Raw genomic sequence first — 18,744 nt, 5'->3', positions numbered from 1 at the left:
AAAACTTAAGAAAAATGTTAATATTCGCCAAGAAAATCAAAACATAGATTTGAAACTATATTTTTTGTATAACATCGAAATAACCTTTCCAACGATGCCTCGCTTGGTGTGAATTTGTTGGGGAGTAAGTGTTTAATTCGGCAAAAATATATATTAACGTTCATAAGGTATCGTGATAATTTCTCTACAGTATTCTCAATAATAACCAAAAACGAACGAAACTTTGACACACTGTTTTTGTAAGGCTTAGTTTGGCAAAGAACAAAAAATTCTATTTAACAGCATCCAGCGAAAAAGTCAAAAGTCATATGTCAACCATGAACTGAGTAGAAATAAAACCACTCCAGGAGAATACAGGCAATCAGGTGGAACTATACAAAGACCAATCGTATTGAAATCTTAACAAGTTTTCGCACAACTGTGCTTCATCAGGTCAAAGTAGAAATGAGAGCAATTCAAATGCACATTAATATTAACAAAGTAGAAGCACAAGCGCGAGTAAAAGGCGATAAGAACAAAGAAGTCTAACATATCCCTATTTAAAATTAGACAAACACGGTCATTTTATGAGAGAATTAAATCAGAATATCTAACAGATGATTCGCAAAAAAATACATTTATATGAACTGGTAAAAATGACCCAAAATTTAATAACTCAACAATATCAGACATCACTACAAACAAGCATAAACAAAATATTGCACAAATTGTTTGTCGATTAACAAAGGTCGTTAAAAAAGCTCAAAGTTCTTTTAAAAACTACGCTATTTCATTTTTACTTTATGGCAGCTTTTGCTGGTCAGTAAAGTTAAAGTAACACGAAAAACAAAAAACAAAATTGTAAGATTAAGAGTTTTTCCTGTGACCTTGCAATGTAGCATTTAGTAAATACGTTAAACATAGTGAACAACTTAAATATTTGTTCTTTGCACCCGTTAGTGACCATCCAGCTCCTTGTATCACCAGCAGCGTTACAAACAGCACTTGCACTTCCAATGTAACCAGAAGTACAGGTGAGATCTTTAGAGCTTCCAACAATTATCAGGTCAGATGCGGATGGAGATACGTAAGAAGGACTTGATGGTATCGTGGTCGTATCGCAAACTTTTCGCGGAAACAATAATAAAGGTCGTGTTTACAGCTCAAACTATCCACCAATTAGATTATCAAAGGTTGGATTGACATCTAGAAACTTTTATCACTATTGATATTGATTCAAATATGATATTTAATGTTTGCGGTATTTTTGTGTAATATCAATGGCTTCTAACATTTGCTTAATTATCTGTTGTTTTTTCCAACTCAGTTAAACTTTACGTTAGGTTCCGTTGAAAAACATTAGAAACAAACGTTTCAAGGGGTCATATCTTAAACAATCCATCGTAAATAAATCAGTTTACGAACTTAGCAGTTAGTTTTACTTGTTAGTTAAGAGGTTTTCCTAGAAATAAATAGTTTACAGTACCGGTAAGTTTAAAAACCACAAAGTAGGTAGATAGGTATTTTTCTAATAAATGTGTTGTCTTATTTGACTTCAAAAACAAATATGCTACCGTACATTAAGCAACTAAAATAAAAAGATAATTAGAAAAAAATGGAAGAATATTTACTGCGATAACTCACAGGTAGGCCCACTCACTATACGTTCAACAATTTTACCTTCGTAATCGTAAACATATGCGCGATCATTATTCCACGATGGAACAGTACAATGAGACTGCTGGTTTTTGGCATAAAAAGCCATCACTTAAATACTTTATTCCAGATGTCGATAATTAATTTTACGTGGCATTACGCTAAGCAGAAAATACAAAACTGGAAATTCCTGATGTTGTTTTTTTAATACGGTATCAAAAAAGGCATATTGAATGACGTCACAGCCTGCCATGCTCTTCAAACAGAATAACCACGGTTTTGTCTGATCGCAATCACAAGCCGCTACATTGTTAAATAATATAAAACTACAAACCTTTTCAAGATTTAGCACATTTAATTGCCAATTATATTTCTCTTAAATTTTATTTAAAATAATGTATCCGTTCTTCCCAACCAGCGCATTTCATCGCCCGAGGCAACTTTAAGTAAGCATTTGTTAAGATTTATTCGAAGCGTACACAAAATGCGACCTACTTCTAAGAGCTTTGATATTTATTCTCCGCGTAACTATAACCCTCCAGTTATTACACATAAGATTATGGAAGCCAAGTTTGCCTTCCCATGCAGGTTCACTAGTAATTATATTCCCACACTTTTCTGACCATCAGCATTCGCTCTGGTCTAGCATCTTATCATAGGGTTGCCATACGTACGGATTTCCCCGGACATGTCCGGAATTTTAGTGTTCAAACTGCGTCCGGGGGGAAATGCCGACATATGCTTAAATGTCCGGAATTTTTTTAAATTGTTTGTTGCGTTACGGGTAATAATTTCATTGTTACGTCATAAATGACAATACAAAGCTTTATTTGGGATACATGGATGATTGAGTGGAGCTGGGCTAATAGCCTTATATCTCGGTCGATATTGCAAAATTTAGAACATATCTGGTACGATAAGAGCGTATATTCGCTGAAGAAAATTATAAAGCAGAAAAAGCAGTAGAAAAATAGCGCAACAAGAAGTTTGTTGCAGACCAAGTGAGAACTTGCATACGTGTATTGCAATATAACATTTCTTTTCTGTTTGTGTATAGTTTCGTGTTTATCCTTCTTTCACAAAAAAACAATGGCGGTAAAGTCTTTTGGTAATATTCTAAGGTTGGTCAATGAACTGAGGTAAATTTGTTATGGATTTGCGCATTATCAAATATAGTAACCCTAGCCTAGAGATCACCAGAGGTCAGCAACCTACGGCCCGCGGGCCGGATGCGCCCCGCCAAATGTAATTCATTTGGTCCGCCGCCTCTTTGACAAACTGGATGCGAGTCCATTTGAAATACTTTTTGACTATTTTAACTACGTAAGTGCGAAAAATTTTCCCGCTTGGCGCTAATGATCTTTCTACGTCCAACTTGTTTACGTTTTAATGCGGTCTTTTGAATTAGATCAGCGCTTCTTTACCGTTAACGGAAAACGTATTATATTTTTAATATTTTTATTTTCGGCAATGTAATAAAAACTTGCCAGAAACTTAAAAGAAATGCTGCTATACCTAAAAAATCGCGCTCGCTTCGCTGGCCATGTGCGCCTGGAAGTTATCGCGTTTCTTCAACTATTTTATTACATTTTTCATTTGTAGTATGGATAACAACGTTTGGGCTCCAATTTTAAACCAAACAACGCTTTTTTTCGCGCTGTGCGCCAACACTTACTGCCTTCTTCAATGTAATTAAACAAGTTTTTTTTAAGTGAAAAAACACAATTTTTCTCAGTTAACATTTTGTGCGGCGCACAAAGACCTTTCTGAGTTTGGTGTTGGCCGGCGACTAGAAAAAGGTTGCCGATCCTGGTCTAAACCAACCTATCATTGCTCTCACTAAAATCTTGGTGCTGTATAGCACACTTCACTTTTGGGTTTTTACAAAGTTATCAATATTTTGTAGGGTACATTTACATAAATAAAGCACCATAACAATTAAAGCGTGTCCAATATGTCTACTATTCGTATTTGGTGGATCATCATGTTGTCAGGTTTGGCTGTGGTGGATCATGGCAGACATAATTTGAACACCCCTGGACTAGCGAATTCAAGAAACTATGTTCAAAAATCCACTCCGGTATACAATGGATAGGCAAAGCATTGCTAGTGTGACGTCATATTTACAGACAATGTGTTCATACCTCATTTTAAAAACCGCTTGTGGAAACTAAAGAGTGTCCGGATTTCAGGCCACGAAAATATGGTAACCCTATCTTATCACCTTTTTTAACATAAACGAAACGATTTATCAAAATAAAAATTGCAAGACATAAATTAATATTGCAGAATAAACATAATAATAATGCTTAACCCACCAAAACACAAACGCTAACCAGCACCCTAACCCAAATAATGTAAGCAATATAACCTCCCGGACGAAAATGCGGCAAACACTTTGAGCGACAATCATCGCCGCGAAATTGTTGGTTTGTTTAACAATGCAATCTCCAACAAACCCAATTCAAATTAATCAACTAAAATACCGTACATAAAAAGTAACCTTAAAGCAGAACAGCCCAATGTATGACCCACGATGCTGAGAATATTTAAGTGCTAATCACCATGAAGTTCTCAATCATAGCTGAACAGTTTTTCACCGACACTCTCCACAACCGGGCAACTTCAGCTATTAAGGCACTCCAGCCGTAAGTTCAAAATAAGAACAACAACAACGTCGCAATAAACACATTTGGGACAAATTCAAAACAATTAGAAAATTATTTACCCGATGTTTTTTTAAAGTAGCTTGCAAAGTTTCCAATTTAGGAATAAAGTCAATTTTTTTTAACGACTTTTATTTTCTTTGTCGACACTTTTAAATAGCTAGCAGTATTTTAGAAATTTTTTTTCGTCAGTTATTTAATTTTTTTTATCTATATTTCCAAACTAAAGATAGTTGTTTTCAAAGTTTCTTTCTTTTTTATTAGCCGAAATTAGTTTCGCAAGACAACTTAAAACGTTTAGTTAAAAACACAAAACTAGGATGTTGAACAATTTAAATAAGCATAATTATTTAAACAATAGCTAACATGAGGCACTGTAAATACAAACATTACTTGTATGATGTATATGAAGATAATTTATTTAAATACAAAGGCAGGGATGTCAAATATAAGATGTAGGTAATTCGTAGTTTACATTAGAAAGGTGACAAGCGAGAAATAATTCCGAATAAAGTAGTAAGTAATCAGCATGTATATTTGAGGCAAACGTTTTATTAGGAATATACAGCTTTATGCGAAGCGGTGATTGTAGATTGTTGCCTCAGGCTCTATTCGTTGGATTGAGGTTTTTCAGCGAAAATATCGCAAAGTTTGTCGCGAAGTTTAAAGTTATGCGAATGACTGAAAGTTGCGCCATATGTTAATATTAGCTGCTGTTTTTTCTTCAATATAATTTTTTTAAATTCGGCGCTGGTGTAGAATCCTACCACATTTTTTCCGCTGGTTTGGGTTTGGGTAGGTTAAGTATTATTGTTATATTTATTCTCCAATATATATTAGCCTACTATCTTGCAATTTCAATTTTGACCATTTGTTACGTTCATGTTAAAAAAGCTGATAAGATGCTAGACCGCAGCCGTGAATGCTGATGGTAAGAAAAGTGTGGGAAAGATAATAACTAGTGAACCTGCATTAGAAGGCAAACTTCATTTTGACTGCGTGGGTTAAGATAATGGCTGGAAATTGTTTTTAGACGTAAACGAATGTTAAAGCCCATACTGAAGTGGTTTGCATTTTGTTACCATTTTAAATAAATCTTAAGATAATAGCTGGAGGTTGTAGTTAGACGTAAGCTGAATATTAAAGCCATTATGTTTAACATTGAGTATTTGACAATCCAAGAAGCAAATACCAAATAGACTCGTTATGTTTATTTATTTGTTACGTAACAATGGAATGCGCGGGATTTCCGTCATTATATCGCGGTGCAATCATCCGGGATTATGTAGTAATCGCGTTTTAATGCAATACTTTCCTTCATTATAAGTAAATCAGCATTCAGTGGTGCAATAAGCGAGCTGTTTTACTAACAATTTAAAAAAAAATTTGCTTCTAATAGTCACTTATAAGTCGTTAATGTTACAAAACAATTAACCCGACAACTTCAGGATAATTAATATTTTTCGCGAATTCGCAACAAAATCTTTTTCCGTGCTTTAATTACCCCCGAAAGTTTAAATTCCTTGCAGTAGTTTTTTGAACGACTTCATTATTTTCATAGTTACGCCTCAACCTCGGAAGAAATCTAAATTTGCGAGCTTCGCCTTATTGGTGAGAAGTTCAACGAAACATGTGGAAAGTGTTGTGATTCGTTGTGCTTTCCAGTTTCCGCAAAGCTGGTTTAAGACGCGCTTATTTTATGAACCTCGTGCTTCAAGGTCACGTCAAGGGTATTTTTGAGCTTGCTTTGCACACGTGGCAGCTTTGAATAGCGGATCGAGTCCTCGTGCATTTTTGCGCACGTTTTTTGAGGCAAATGGAAAAGTTTGTTTATCAAGTCTCTGTTCATGAGTTCAACAAAGTGAGAAATAGCTCGGGTGGTTTTCCACTCCTGACTATATTTGTTCACTGAATAGTTATTCTGTTGATAATACCTTTAAAGTGGCTGGTTTAGGAAGAAAAAAATGGCTGATTTAGGAAGAACATATATCTTTATTTAAATAAAATTTAGGAGAAATATTGTACTGCCCGAAAAACATGCTTTACAGCGCTCTTTTTATAGATAAACACTGCTTACGTGCGTTAGAGTTTTTTTATTGGAAAACACTGATATAATTGCTTTGTAGTGCTCTTATCACGGGGAAACACTGCATTAGGTGCTTAACAGTGTTTTTTTTTTATTCGGAAACACTGCTTTAGGTTTTAACAGTGTTCTTTTTATTCGGAAACACTGCTTTAGGTTTTAACAGTGTTCTTTTTATTCGGAAACACTGCTTTAGGTTTTAACAGTGTTCTTTTTATTCGGAAACACTGCTTTAGGTTTTAACAGTGTTCTTTTTATTCGGAAACACTGCTTTAGGTTTTAACAGTGTTCTTTTTATTCGGAAACACTGCTTTAGGTTTTAACAGTACACTTTATGGAAAAATACTACTTGAGGTTCTTTACAGGACTGTTTTTGTTGGGAAACACTGTTTGAGGTGATTTCAAAGTTCCGGTTAGGATGTAATTTGTGATGAAAATGTGGTTCAATAAATGTAAAGTTACGTGACGTAAATATGCAGCTTATTTTTGAAATGTCTGAAAAATAAAAAAATGAACGTTTTATTTAATGAGTAGCCAATCATTTTCTTCATAAAACTTCTAACGTGGCATAACTTGACTCTGTAAAAATGAGGTTTTGACGTCATTCTGAATGAACCGCTTTTTGTGACAGGTTCGGGTTCGGTTAAGGTTCAGGTTCGGGAAATTTGACCTAAAACCGGTTCATAAAGTCCCGGTACGGTTGCGGTTCGACTTAACCTAAATAGTTACTTTAACAAAAGTTTTGGAGCTATAACAATTACAGTACGCTTCCATGAAATTTTACACCGCATCTCTTATTCAAAAGATGTAGGTGCTAATTTAAACACATCTTAATGTGGGCAGTTCGGCCATGGAAAGTGGCTTAGATGGTCCGACAATATGGCAAACTTTATGTATTGTACTTTCAACCTAGAGTTCTCGGCAATTCCGGCATTTCCGTTTAATAAATTTTGTGGGCAGAAATTTATGTGGAATCAATTAAAAATTGAATGTATAATACAATAAAAAAAAAAAAAAACTCGGATTAGTGATTTCTGCAATCATTAAAACAATAGACTTTCGACAAATGTTTTATGTTTATAGGCTATTACTGCTATTAATTTCTTCAGCTAGAATGATCTTCAGAAATTATATTATTGCTTTATAAAACTAGTATAAAACCCATAGCAAACGCATTTTACTTGAAAAATATAGATTAAACATATTACTTAAAATTTTATTTTTCGCGATTATGCGATTTTTTGCAAAATTTCATTTTATTTTTAGGAAAATCTTTTAACTAAAGCAAAACTAGTCTACTTGATGCTAAGTTTGTAAACTGATTTATTTACGATGGATTGTTTAAGACTTTTTTATTTATTTGGGATGTTTTCGATGTGTCTTGTTCTTGGGAACAACGTCACTCCGGATGACAGTAAGTTTTTACTGCGATTATAAAAGATTGCATTTTCATTATATCCTGCAGTACAGGTTTGTAAACGTATTTTAACACCTTTAAATAATGCAACTATACGTTTATAATTCTGCCTTAAATATTAATACCACTATTAGGACATAAAAATAGCTTTGAAAAAACAATATTCAAATTTTATTATAGAACTTATACCCTAATTAAAAAAAATGGTTGTTTAATTTGGCCAAACTGTTTCTTATTTGGGAAATTTAATATAATAAATCACCTTTAGGGGAATCCCAAAATCCGAAGTCAAATAATATTTTTTTTTCATCAGTCCAGGGTTGCCAGATTGGCCTTTTTTAAAGTCTGTTGGCCTTAGAAATTATACTTTGACCTTTTTTTAGATTTGGCCTTAAATTTGACTTTTTTAATTTACTCTTTAAAATACATAATACATTATTGGGCGCTGGTCTAAAATCCTACCACAGCCGCTTGAAACAATTATTAAATCAACGCACGATATTGGGTTAGGACGCGAATCAACGTTTGGCTGTGGGTGGGTCAAGTATTTATATATTCATTATTTAATAATATTGCTTAACCCAAATAATTGTGTTGTGGCAGGATTCTAGACCAGCACCATTTATTGTTGTGGTTATCCAAGTTGACTGTAAGTTATAACTAGATATATTTACTGTAACTGCAGCTGGTGTCAATCTATTTTAGATTTATACTTTTATCCCTTTACAATGCCTAAGTGGAAGACTAGTTATGAAGGTGGAAGAAAATACAATAAAGCTTGGGAAAAATCTTACCTGTGGTTAAAATGTGCGGATGATGGGCAAAGTGGTTACTGTGTAATGTGCAAAGTGAATACACTGCCAAAGCTCAGCAACATTTCTACACATGAAAAAAACAAAAAACACCTAAATAAAATACCAAACTCCTCTTGAAGTTCTCTTACTAAGTTTTTCCATAAAGCAACTAATTCAGAAAAAATAGAAGAAATTGATATAAGTTTAACCATAGAGTGCCATGCATCTATTTGCTCAATAGATCATATTGGTGAAGTGGTGAAGTATCATGGATAAAAAAGTGTTCGTGGAAATATAAACCTGCGTAGAACCAACTGCAATCATTAAAAATATTATTTCAAAGTCACTTAAACAGAACTTAAAAATGACCAGCTAGAAAAAAAAGTATGTTTTGCTTGTGGACGAGTCTACAGATATAGCGGTGCAAAAGCACCTTTGCATAGTTGTACGATATTACTGCGAAAAAAAGTCAAGAATCCAAACAGCTTTTATGTCTCTTGTTCCTGCTGTTAACACAACAGCACAATGTTTGTTTAAAAAAATAAATTTCCATCAAATGTTGGATTTATTCTCACTGAAGTGCCATTGTGGTTTTCACATATTATTCTGAGAAGAGAAGATTTCAAAACACTGTTTGAGGTGATGAATACTGCAGAAAGTGAAGGGAGTCAAAGAGAAGCCCCACTTCCATTTTAAAAATTGTCCAAGACTAGATGGTTAGTCAGAGGAAAAGTCCTATATAATATTTTGATGAATTGGGAAGTATTATTGGCTTACTTTAGCAGTTGTGAAGCTAAATTAGGTTTGAATGCAAAATATGATTTTGATTAATAAAAGAGATGTTTGCAGATAGAATGAATTATTTATATTTTGTGTTTGCCACTCCAATTGTTCAAGAATTTGAAACGAACTCACTATTCCAACAAACAAATGGTGACACATATGAACTTTCAAAACAATTATTTGTGCACCATGAGAGCTTATACAGCAGGCTTTATAACAAAGATGAGACTATGAAATGAGACTATTTGGTTGTAAATTTAATCAAGAAGTTTACTTGACTAAAAGTATTAAATAGCTGCAAAGATATAGAAAATCAAAAAATAATGCAGGTTAAAATAAGATGTCAATCTATGCTTCAAGTGCTCATTAAGTCAGGTAGAGAAGAGGCTTCCAGATTCTGTTAACATATTCAAAGGTCTTTCATTGCTAAATCCTTGCACAATTCTTAGTCAGACATTAAAAGGAAATTTTGAAGATTTGCCATTTTTTCATCACATGGAAGGTTATATTAGTTTGATTGAATCTCAGTACAGAAAAGTCAGTCTTGTTCAATGGTGTGAAGAAGAATATTTTTCAGAAAGTGGCATTCCAAAAGACACTCTTCCATTCTGGCAAGGTGTGTTTAAACACAATAACTTTAAAGAACTCTCAAAATATGCTTTAACATCTCTGATAACACCGGCAAGTAATGCAGTTGTTGAAATAATATTTTCACTTAGTTACTGCTGTAAAAGCAAAGCCTAGAAACAGAACACAAATTCAACTATTGGACGCTATCATAAGAATTCGTTGAAACCCACTATTTAGAAGAAATTCTTAAAAAACTAATAAAAATACAAGTAAATTTGTTAAACATGTATATGTATATTTTATTATTTTTCAATAGAAACCGGTAAATTTCAATTTGGCCTTTTTTGTATTTTTTTGGCCTTAAAACATTTTTATAGTCTGGCAAACCTGATCTAGTTTAGAGTTTAACAAATGATGCTTTTTTTGTCTAAAAAGTTTAACAATTAGATTGTGTTTGTAAAGTGGTTGTTTTTTAACAAGATGTATTAATAAATATAATTATTCGTCAAACATATGTTTATAGGCCATGTGGTGAATGTGAATAAAAATGATGTTTTTTTAGTTAAGAAAGTCAGGTTTTATCCAAGCCCTACCCAAGCTGTTAATGGATATGTGTACTTGGACATTGCACTTGAAAATACCAATTTTCATGTCAACTTTGTAGTCAATGGAGATGTAAGTTACAACAATTTAACTATTTGTAAATGTATTTTTCTCTTACTAAATAAAGGTTGTTTTCTAATTTGAGTAACATTGATTCATTTTTTACTTAATGCTTTGCTGATTGCAGTTAATGTGAGAACCTGACATTTTTTGATCAATTTTTCTCATAACTTCTGATATTTAAAACTTGTAATTTTAGGGAGTAAATATAAGCATTTTGTGTGTTCATCTTTATCTTTGTTAAACTAATTACAATACCCTTTGGTTGGCTTGTCGTTTCATTGATCGTGTAAAGCCGGGTGGTTCAAACCCAGGCCCAACATCATTGTTTCTGGCTAGCAAAGCACTGTTGAAATACCGCAATGCAAACCGTTTAGCATTTATTTAAAGAATTTTAAGTGACAAACTAACAGTAAGCATATTCCATCTTTTTAATATGACATAACATAAAAAGTACGACCATATGTAAGTTACTATTTTTGCCACTTTAAATAAATGAACAATAAAATATATCGCGCTGCTGGAAAGTATTGTTTTACAGGTTTTCATTATGATTTTAGGCTAACGCCCAGATCCTTTTCTGAAATTTTGTGTGTAACTCTGTGACCATGAATATATGGTAGAAAAAGCGGTTTACGCTCTTCTTAGGCTGTAGTTGTTTTTTAAACAAAACATTTTTATGTGTTTGTTGATGGTTTATATGACGGTACCAGGCTGTAAAATATAAGAACCGTGCTATAGTTTAACCCGTTATAATAATATTTTCTTTTTTACCAATTCAATCCTAACTAAGTGTGACCTTGTTTATGTATTGCATGATCGCAACAAAAAGTTATTGGTGGTAGTTCCCTTCAATGGAATAAACTGAATTTCTAAACTTTATTGATATTTTAATATTTTCATTAGCTTGTTATTTTTGAATATAGTTATACTAATATTGCTTAAACAAAGTATAAGTTTGTTGCATCTGTGTCCTAATAAACTTGCCTTATTGAACGGAATAAATGGAAAAAGTGGAATATTTTTTTAAATACTTTGTTATTGTAAGCCTCGATTCTGTACTTCAACTTTTTTCACAGATTGCTGTTACATGTAGCTATGATGCTTTCTCCACAAAATGTAAATGCACTCCAGAAATTGATATATTTACTTACCGCAACAGAACAAAGATTAGGTTAGTTTTGCTTAAATGTAAACATTATTGTTTGGTGAAGTTTAACTTTGATTAGTTAGGGATGATGTGAGTGTTTTGTCTTACACCATTTTAGAAATGCCACCTTTGAAAAAATAGTTAAATTTAAATGAGGCTACAGTTTGGACTTGATTTAAAATATTTTTTTCTGTTCAGTTGTTTTTTGAAATGACACAGCTTTAGTTGAAAACTCCATCAAGGTGATCAATCTCTGTGTTTTATTTTCAGTGGTTGTACGTTCGAACCCCCAGGGTACTACCAGGTTGAGGAGGAAGTAAGCATTTATTTTTCGTTAGGTCCACTCACTTTAACGGATTCAAGTATTTCTGTGACAACCATCGATGGGTTAAGCTTAGCAAATCGCGATCTCAATGTCCAATGTAAGTTGAACCTAGTTCTATAGGCTTTGTGAAATAATTAAAAAAATTTCAAATGAATTTAACAAATTTATTTACACAAAAAAATTAACAAAATATTTTTTAACAATTTGTCTGTAATAATAACAAGGCGTTTATGGATTAGCTACTATTGGCTACAAAAATACTATAAATTGGTCCAATAAACGTCTGACCATACCATAAATCAAGCTTTGTATTTACGCATTGATTTTTTGTTTAAGCTAGATAAAAATTTAATAATGGGAATTAAAATTATTTTTCAAAATTAAAATAGGTTTCATGTTTAGACCAAGTGGTGTCATCATGTTGTGGGATAGATGGGTGACTGTTTTAAAATATGACCGAATTATTCATTTAGATTGTGGAAATGTTACATCTGGTGGAGTTATCCAGGATGTTCCAGCCAACAAGGGATATAATAGCTTCCACAACTTTACATGCTTGGATGGATATGTTGGCAAGAACCTACAGGCGTACTGTGATTGGGAGGCTCAATGGTGGAAATCCCAACCAACTGAATGTTATCTTGGTAAGTTTGAAAATAATTACTCGGTTTAAACAACTGTTTTATAAATGTCAACAGTGTGCTCTCAAAATATTGTCAGCATAACATGCAACTGCTTGACATTTTGTCATTATTGTTTGTCGGTAGCCGCTTGGGTAAGTGGTAAAACGTTTATATTTGGAATTTATGACCAGGTAATTCGTTCAGATACACATTTTAATAGTCAATTGTGGCTTCTGCTGCATTCTATTTTATTTCCTTATCTTATGCAATAATGCCGATGTTCTAAAATAATCATAGTTTGTGGCATTTTGGCAAACGATGTACAACACAAGGGTGTTATACGCAACAAATTCTTTTCAGTTACAGCTCCCCTAACCCTTGCAACTTCACCAAATGGATTCTTACCTGGAAGCACAATAACTGCATCTATATCACTTGTGATCAATTCTCCTTTATTCACAGTCGAATGGTTTATATCGAACACTGTGAGTGTGTTCCATAAATATTTTTCTTTTAATTAAGTTGAATGTTAACCAATTTACCTTAACTAATTTTTGCTTAATTTTTAACCATGTCTGTGTATTGGTGATATCCAGATGAACATATTGAAATGACTGCCTTTTTTACATGTTTAAGGAAGTTGGAAGTTGCGAACGAGCATATTGCTATAATTTTCGCGAAAATGAAGTTTCGTTGTTCAGGTAAAAAAAATGTTATATTTACTTGGAATGTTTTACTGTACTTTAACACCCACAAATTTCCTGTAAGATTTTTTGTTTACCCTGCTGTTACTTCTTTAATCTCCTTAAGAAAACGAACAAAAAACAATGAATACACTTTTGCGCAAATAATACTATAAAAATGTTTTCTTAGAATGTTTATCAAAGTATGTTATAGGTTTTGAATATATCTTTATTCTTTTTTAATTTAAAACGAAATAGTTACGTACTTATGTTGTGTAGATATTTCTATTTCGTCTACATAAATGGTTGGTGCCCCAAAATGTTTTTATTGTTTTTTAATATGTTAAATGTAGTTTGTATTTTAATGTGTGCAACACATTTAAATGTTTTATTTTAAAGCATTGTGAGAAACGTTAGCTCAGTTGATTTATCGATGAGATTCCAAACCAATGCTATCCCTGCATCGTACAACATAAGTCTTCAAGATTGGATAGATGAATCTGCATCTTTCGGGTTTGTGGAATTTTCAACTGCAAGTGAGATATTTTAAGTTTTAACATTAAGTCTTAGTTATTTTTGGGTTTTAGGTTCATTTTTAAAGCTAAATTCGTTATCTGTGTTATGTGTGTACCTCCGACTTAATGTTATTAATTTGTCCAAAATTACTTTCTAACTGTTTGCAATATTTAGTAGATCTTTATTGGTGCTGTAAATGCAATATTCTCTATACTAAATTAATATGACGATGGACTAAACATTAAGTTACATTTTTTATGTTGTTTACAAATTCATTGGAGAACATAAAAACATACAAAACTAGGTTTTTGACTGTAGTTTATTAAAAATAACATCACTGAAGTTATAAAGCCCACATTGTGCAAAAGTGAATCATATTTATTTTTCACAAAGTTTCAATTATGTTGTGTGTTGTAAGGATGTGGAAATCCGAGCCAAGCTGGTGTGTCAGCAGCCCCAGCAAACAGTGGGTTTGGAGCGAGCCACACATTCACCTGCACCACTGGCTACACAGGGACAGCTACCGGGCTCTCAACCTGCCAAGCTGATGGTACTTGGAGCTTGGAGGGAATACCGACCTGTACAATAGGTAGATCTGGTTTCTGTTCTAATCTTCGATTAATATAACAAAACACTACTTACGTGTTTTTTAACCTTTTTGTCTTAAGGAAACCCTTTTGTTTATCTTAAAGCGGTCAATAACCCCTTAAAACTTTTGTGTATTATGTTTCCCAATGGAACCTAATGCTTTAACACTAAAGTAAAATTCACCTCTGTCAGAAAAACGAAAAGATAATTAGGCAAATATAAAAAGTACACAATAACACCACAAATAATTTTTAAATATCATATTTGCTGCAAGTTGTAAACTTTTATTAACCCCTAAATACCCCGGTTGAGAACCACTCCACTATTTACTTTATTTGCATGTGTCTCAATAACAATAGTGATAATAGTTTGTAGATGTCAACCCAATCCTTTGATATCTAATTTTTTCCGCGAAAAGTTTGCGATACGACCACGATACCACCAAGTCCTTTCTACGTATTTCCATCCACATCTGACCTGATAATTGTGGGAAGCTCTAAAGATCTCACCTGTACTTCTGGTTACATTGGAAGTGCAAGTGCTGTTTGTAACGCTGCTGGTGATACAAGGAGCTGGATGGTCACTGACGGGTGTAAAGGTAGCTACAACATAATGTTAAGTCTGTTCAACACGACATTTAACGCTACTTTGTACAGCCGTGTGTAGCCAGCCATCGGCTGATTACTGTGTGCATGGAACCAACACAAATGTTACAACAGTAACCGAGGGCACAGACGTAAACGTAGGATGTTGTAACGGTCAGAGTGGATCAACAATAGCTGCTTGTGCAACTCCTGGAAACATTACATTGTCACTGGATTGTTCACAAGGTATATCTGGTTAAGTTGGTGCATTTTGCATTTTGTTTCAAGCTTGTGTGCCCAGTACACTATACAGCCGTGAACACTGTTCTTGGGGTACAAAGAACATGACGTTAGTTGTGAAATCTGTTAGTCAGATTTTACTTTCTACAGCTTTATGCGCATTATACTCCTAAACATATTGTAAGTCAGACTCAATAACGCTAATTGCATTCTCATAGACGGCAAAAGCCTCCTATCTTATGGAGACAGTAGTAGGTCTCTAGTTTGGCAAATTTACAATACATGACTGAAACAAGCAATTTCTTTCAGATGTTGTATTCAATAGGCAATGTTAGACTCTATTGTCCAGCACTACATAATTGAATAGAGTAGTTATAGTTTATTAATCAATAATAATGGTATGTGTGTGTGCGTGCGTATACGTTATGTTAGCATGGGCTCTTTTTTAAATACGCTTTTGCTTTCAGATCTTCTATTTTAACAACAATGGCATTGACACTGGACTGAAGCAAAGAATAAATATTTAAGGTTTTATATTCAAGAAATTTACTAAATGTTACATTGCAAGACATCACACGAAAAACTCTAAAATCAAGCTGAAAACTTTATTTTGTTGTTTTTGTGATATTTTTGTAACTTTAAAGACCGCCTAAACTGCAATAAAGTAAAAACAAAAGCGAAACGACCTTTCAAGTAATGCTTGTTTGTACAAATGTCCGTCACTATTGAGTTTTTATATTTTCGATAATTTTCACAATTTAATCTACAGTGATTTATTTCTTTTGGTAAATGACCGTGTTTGTCTAATTTTAAATAGGGATATGTTAAACTTCATTGATCTTATCGCCTTTTACTAGCGCTTGTGCTTCTACTTCGTGCATTTGAATTGCTTTCAGTTTTACGGTTTTGCGAAAAGCTTGATATAGTTTTTAAAGACTTGTCTTTGTATAGTGGCACCTGATGCCTTAATCCTCTTAGTGCGGCTTTGCTTGTCTTATTTGATGTTGAACATTTGATTTTTAGCTGGATTCTGCTAAATAGTTTTATGCCATCTCATAATTAATGTTTATCAAATCGTATTAAAACCATTCCAGTTTTATATTTTACAGTTAAATTGCTATTCTAGTTGGTTTGATGTCCCTTAAAAACGGTTCACCACTCAAAATGTTTAAAATCCATTTTATTTAAATTGTACTGAGTAATGCATTTCGATAAATCATTGGCTGATCTCAATATACACCGATATGGATTCCATGGCTCAGTTACTTGATCCAGACTGTTGATCCCCTAATATGACGCTTAATGTACAACTTGGACCTGGGCAACCTATGACTTGGACTGGGTCTCGACTTTTTATTTTGTGAAATGACTTGACTTGGACTTAAATTATTTCACCAATGTCTTGTTTGCATTCGAAAAGTCTGTTTAAAAACGTTCTGGCATATTTCCTTTTCCGTCTGCATCCTGCCTACCGAGTTCGTTAGTTGACCAGTTAATCCCTAACGCATTCGCTATTTTTGCAAAGATAGTTTATTCAAATTCTACTGCAAACTATGTCTACTAGACTGAACGTTATGAACGCAATACTTGCTAGACTTGTTTTACTGCGCTGTAAGATGTTTTATTAAAAGCGGAGTTATGCTGAATTTTTCGAATGTACAATAAATCTATAAGCCACCTTACAGTATGCCATTTGAAATGCTGTGGCAGTTTGTTTCAGTGGAATCAGGTAACACGGTGGTCAATGTTCCCCTGTTGAAATATACACAGGTATAGTGGGAATGCGACAAGATTTTTGGAACAAGGATCGATGACATCATTTATCTGTTGTAAATTATTAGAACCGATTCCACAGGTTATCAAGTGTGTAACGCTTCTATCCAGCATCTACGACCTCGAGCAAAACTGGCGACTAAAACCTGAATTATATATATATATATATATATATATATAACTATATGCAATTACGGGATCCAATTCGACTAACTTTAAATAAAAAAACTCATGAGGACTTTGGAACTTATCAGCTTTAAAGGAGCAATTTTAAAAATATTTGTGGTGTGTTTGCTTTGACCCACTATCAGTACTCGCTCTTGCATTGTCTTTAGTCGCTCTGGCATTGTCTTTGTGGTTTGTGAATTGCAAGTTAAGATTTGTCGCGCGAACAAAACTATAAAGCTGCTGATATTTCGGTTTAAATTCTTTGTAAACCACAAGTAATATTGAAGCTTTTGTGCTTAAATCTGTTGCATCGGAAATTTTCGGAACTTTGCTTAGCGATTGTTTTCGCCTTTTCAACAAAATAACATGGGTAAAAATAAATCCCCTGGGCTAGACGGTTTTCCAGCAGAGTTTTTCCACCTTTTGGGACAATATCCAATGCGTCTATATGGCAGCTTGGCGACATACAGTAAATACAGGTAGGCTATCAGCTTCTCAGTCCGAAGCAGTGGTAACTCTACTTTCAAAAGCTTATAAAGATCATCTTCAACCGGGAAATTTTAGACCGATAACGCTTTTGAATGTAGACTACAAAATTGCTTCAAAAGTAGTTAACACCAGGATCCGAGGGGTACTAAACGACATTATCTCGCCTGCGCAAAATGGTTTTATTCCAAAACGATATATAGGCACTAATATTCGTCTTTTGTTCGATATCATTGTAGCATTTAGCCTACTTTTACGTCACTATACACGTGATCATTGTCCACTGACGTGTGACCGCCGCACCTAGCGAATTGCTTTTCCGCATTTGACAATTCATTATACTTTATACGTCTTACTGATTAGCGGCTTGAATCACCGCTCTGTTTATCGCTGTATTTCTGAGATTTGTGAATATACTCTATGAGCAACTATCTACTGAGTGGATTGTCTTTGCTTAGAGTACAAGAAGTTAAGGACAGGTATTCTAGCGGCCTGCTCCTTTGGAGTCGGATTAAGAACTTGTAAGAGACTTAGGCAGCCGTTGGCCCTCGTCTATAGGGTCAGCAGCCTTCGTATAGCTCCCTACAACCCCTCCACGCGGACAAGATTATTAAATTGATCGAATGTTTTTACCAAAATCCTTCGTGCGTAATTGTTAGCAACAACTTTTTATCAAAATCGTTTAACGTTGAACGTGGCGTACGCCAGGGAGACCCTCTCTCTCCAACTTTATTTGTCCTGTGCATTGAATGCCTTGCCGCTGCGTTAAAACAGGGCCGCCAGAACGGCATCACAATAAATGGCAAAGAATTTAAAGTGTTCCTATTTGCTGACGACACTACAATATTTCTATCGGGTAGTGATCAGGATTTTACAGAAGTCTTTCGGATTATCGACGACTTCGGCCAAATGTCAGGCTGCAAGGTGGGGGGGGGGGGGGCAGGAATGATCAATATAGATAATTACTTGTTAGCCTTACATACGAAATGGATCTCTA

At 34.0% G+C, this 18,744-nt stretch overlaps 1 protein-coding gene across 1 annotated transcript; it reads left to right on the top strand.

The window, feature by feature from the left end:
- Window positions 1-9,873: 9,873 nt before the first annotated feature.
- On the top strand, window positions 9,874-16,998 carry LOC146170407 (uncharacterized). Its single transcript, XM_083388693.1, has 12 exons — window positions 9,874-9,994; window positions 10,511-10,623; window positions 11,691-11,785; window positions 12,032-12,183; window positions 12,560-12,730; window positions 13,070-13,194; window positions 13,346-13,410; window positions 13,792-13,928; window positions 14,327-14,497; window positions 14,915-15,094; window positions 15,153-15,326; window positions 15,788-16,998. The coding sequence occupies exons 1-12, from the start codon at window positions 9,874-9,876 to the stop codon at window positions 15,799-15,801; spliced, it is 1,518 nt and encodes a 505-aa protein (XP_083244819.1). The 3' UTR covers window positions 15,802-16,998.
- Window positions 16,999-18,744: the final 1,746 nt, after the last annotated feature.

The sequence above is a fragment of the Ascidiella aspersa genome, chromosome 1 (genome assembly GCF_963924565.1).
Source record: "Ascidiella aspersa chromosome 1, kaAscAspe10.2, whole genome shotgun sequence".
Classification (NCBI taxonomy): Eukaryota; Metazoa; Chordata; class Ascidiacea; order Phlebobranchia; family Ascidiidae; genus Ascidiella; species Ascidiella aspersa.
The sequence above is the reverse complement of the archived record's forward strand: the minus strand, read 5'-3'. Positions and strand labels throughout refer to the sequence as shown.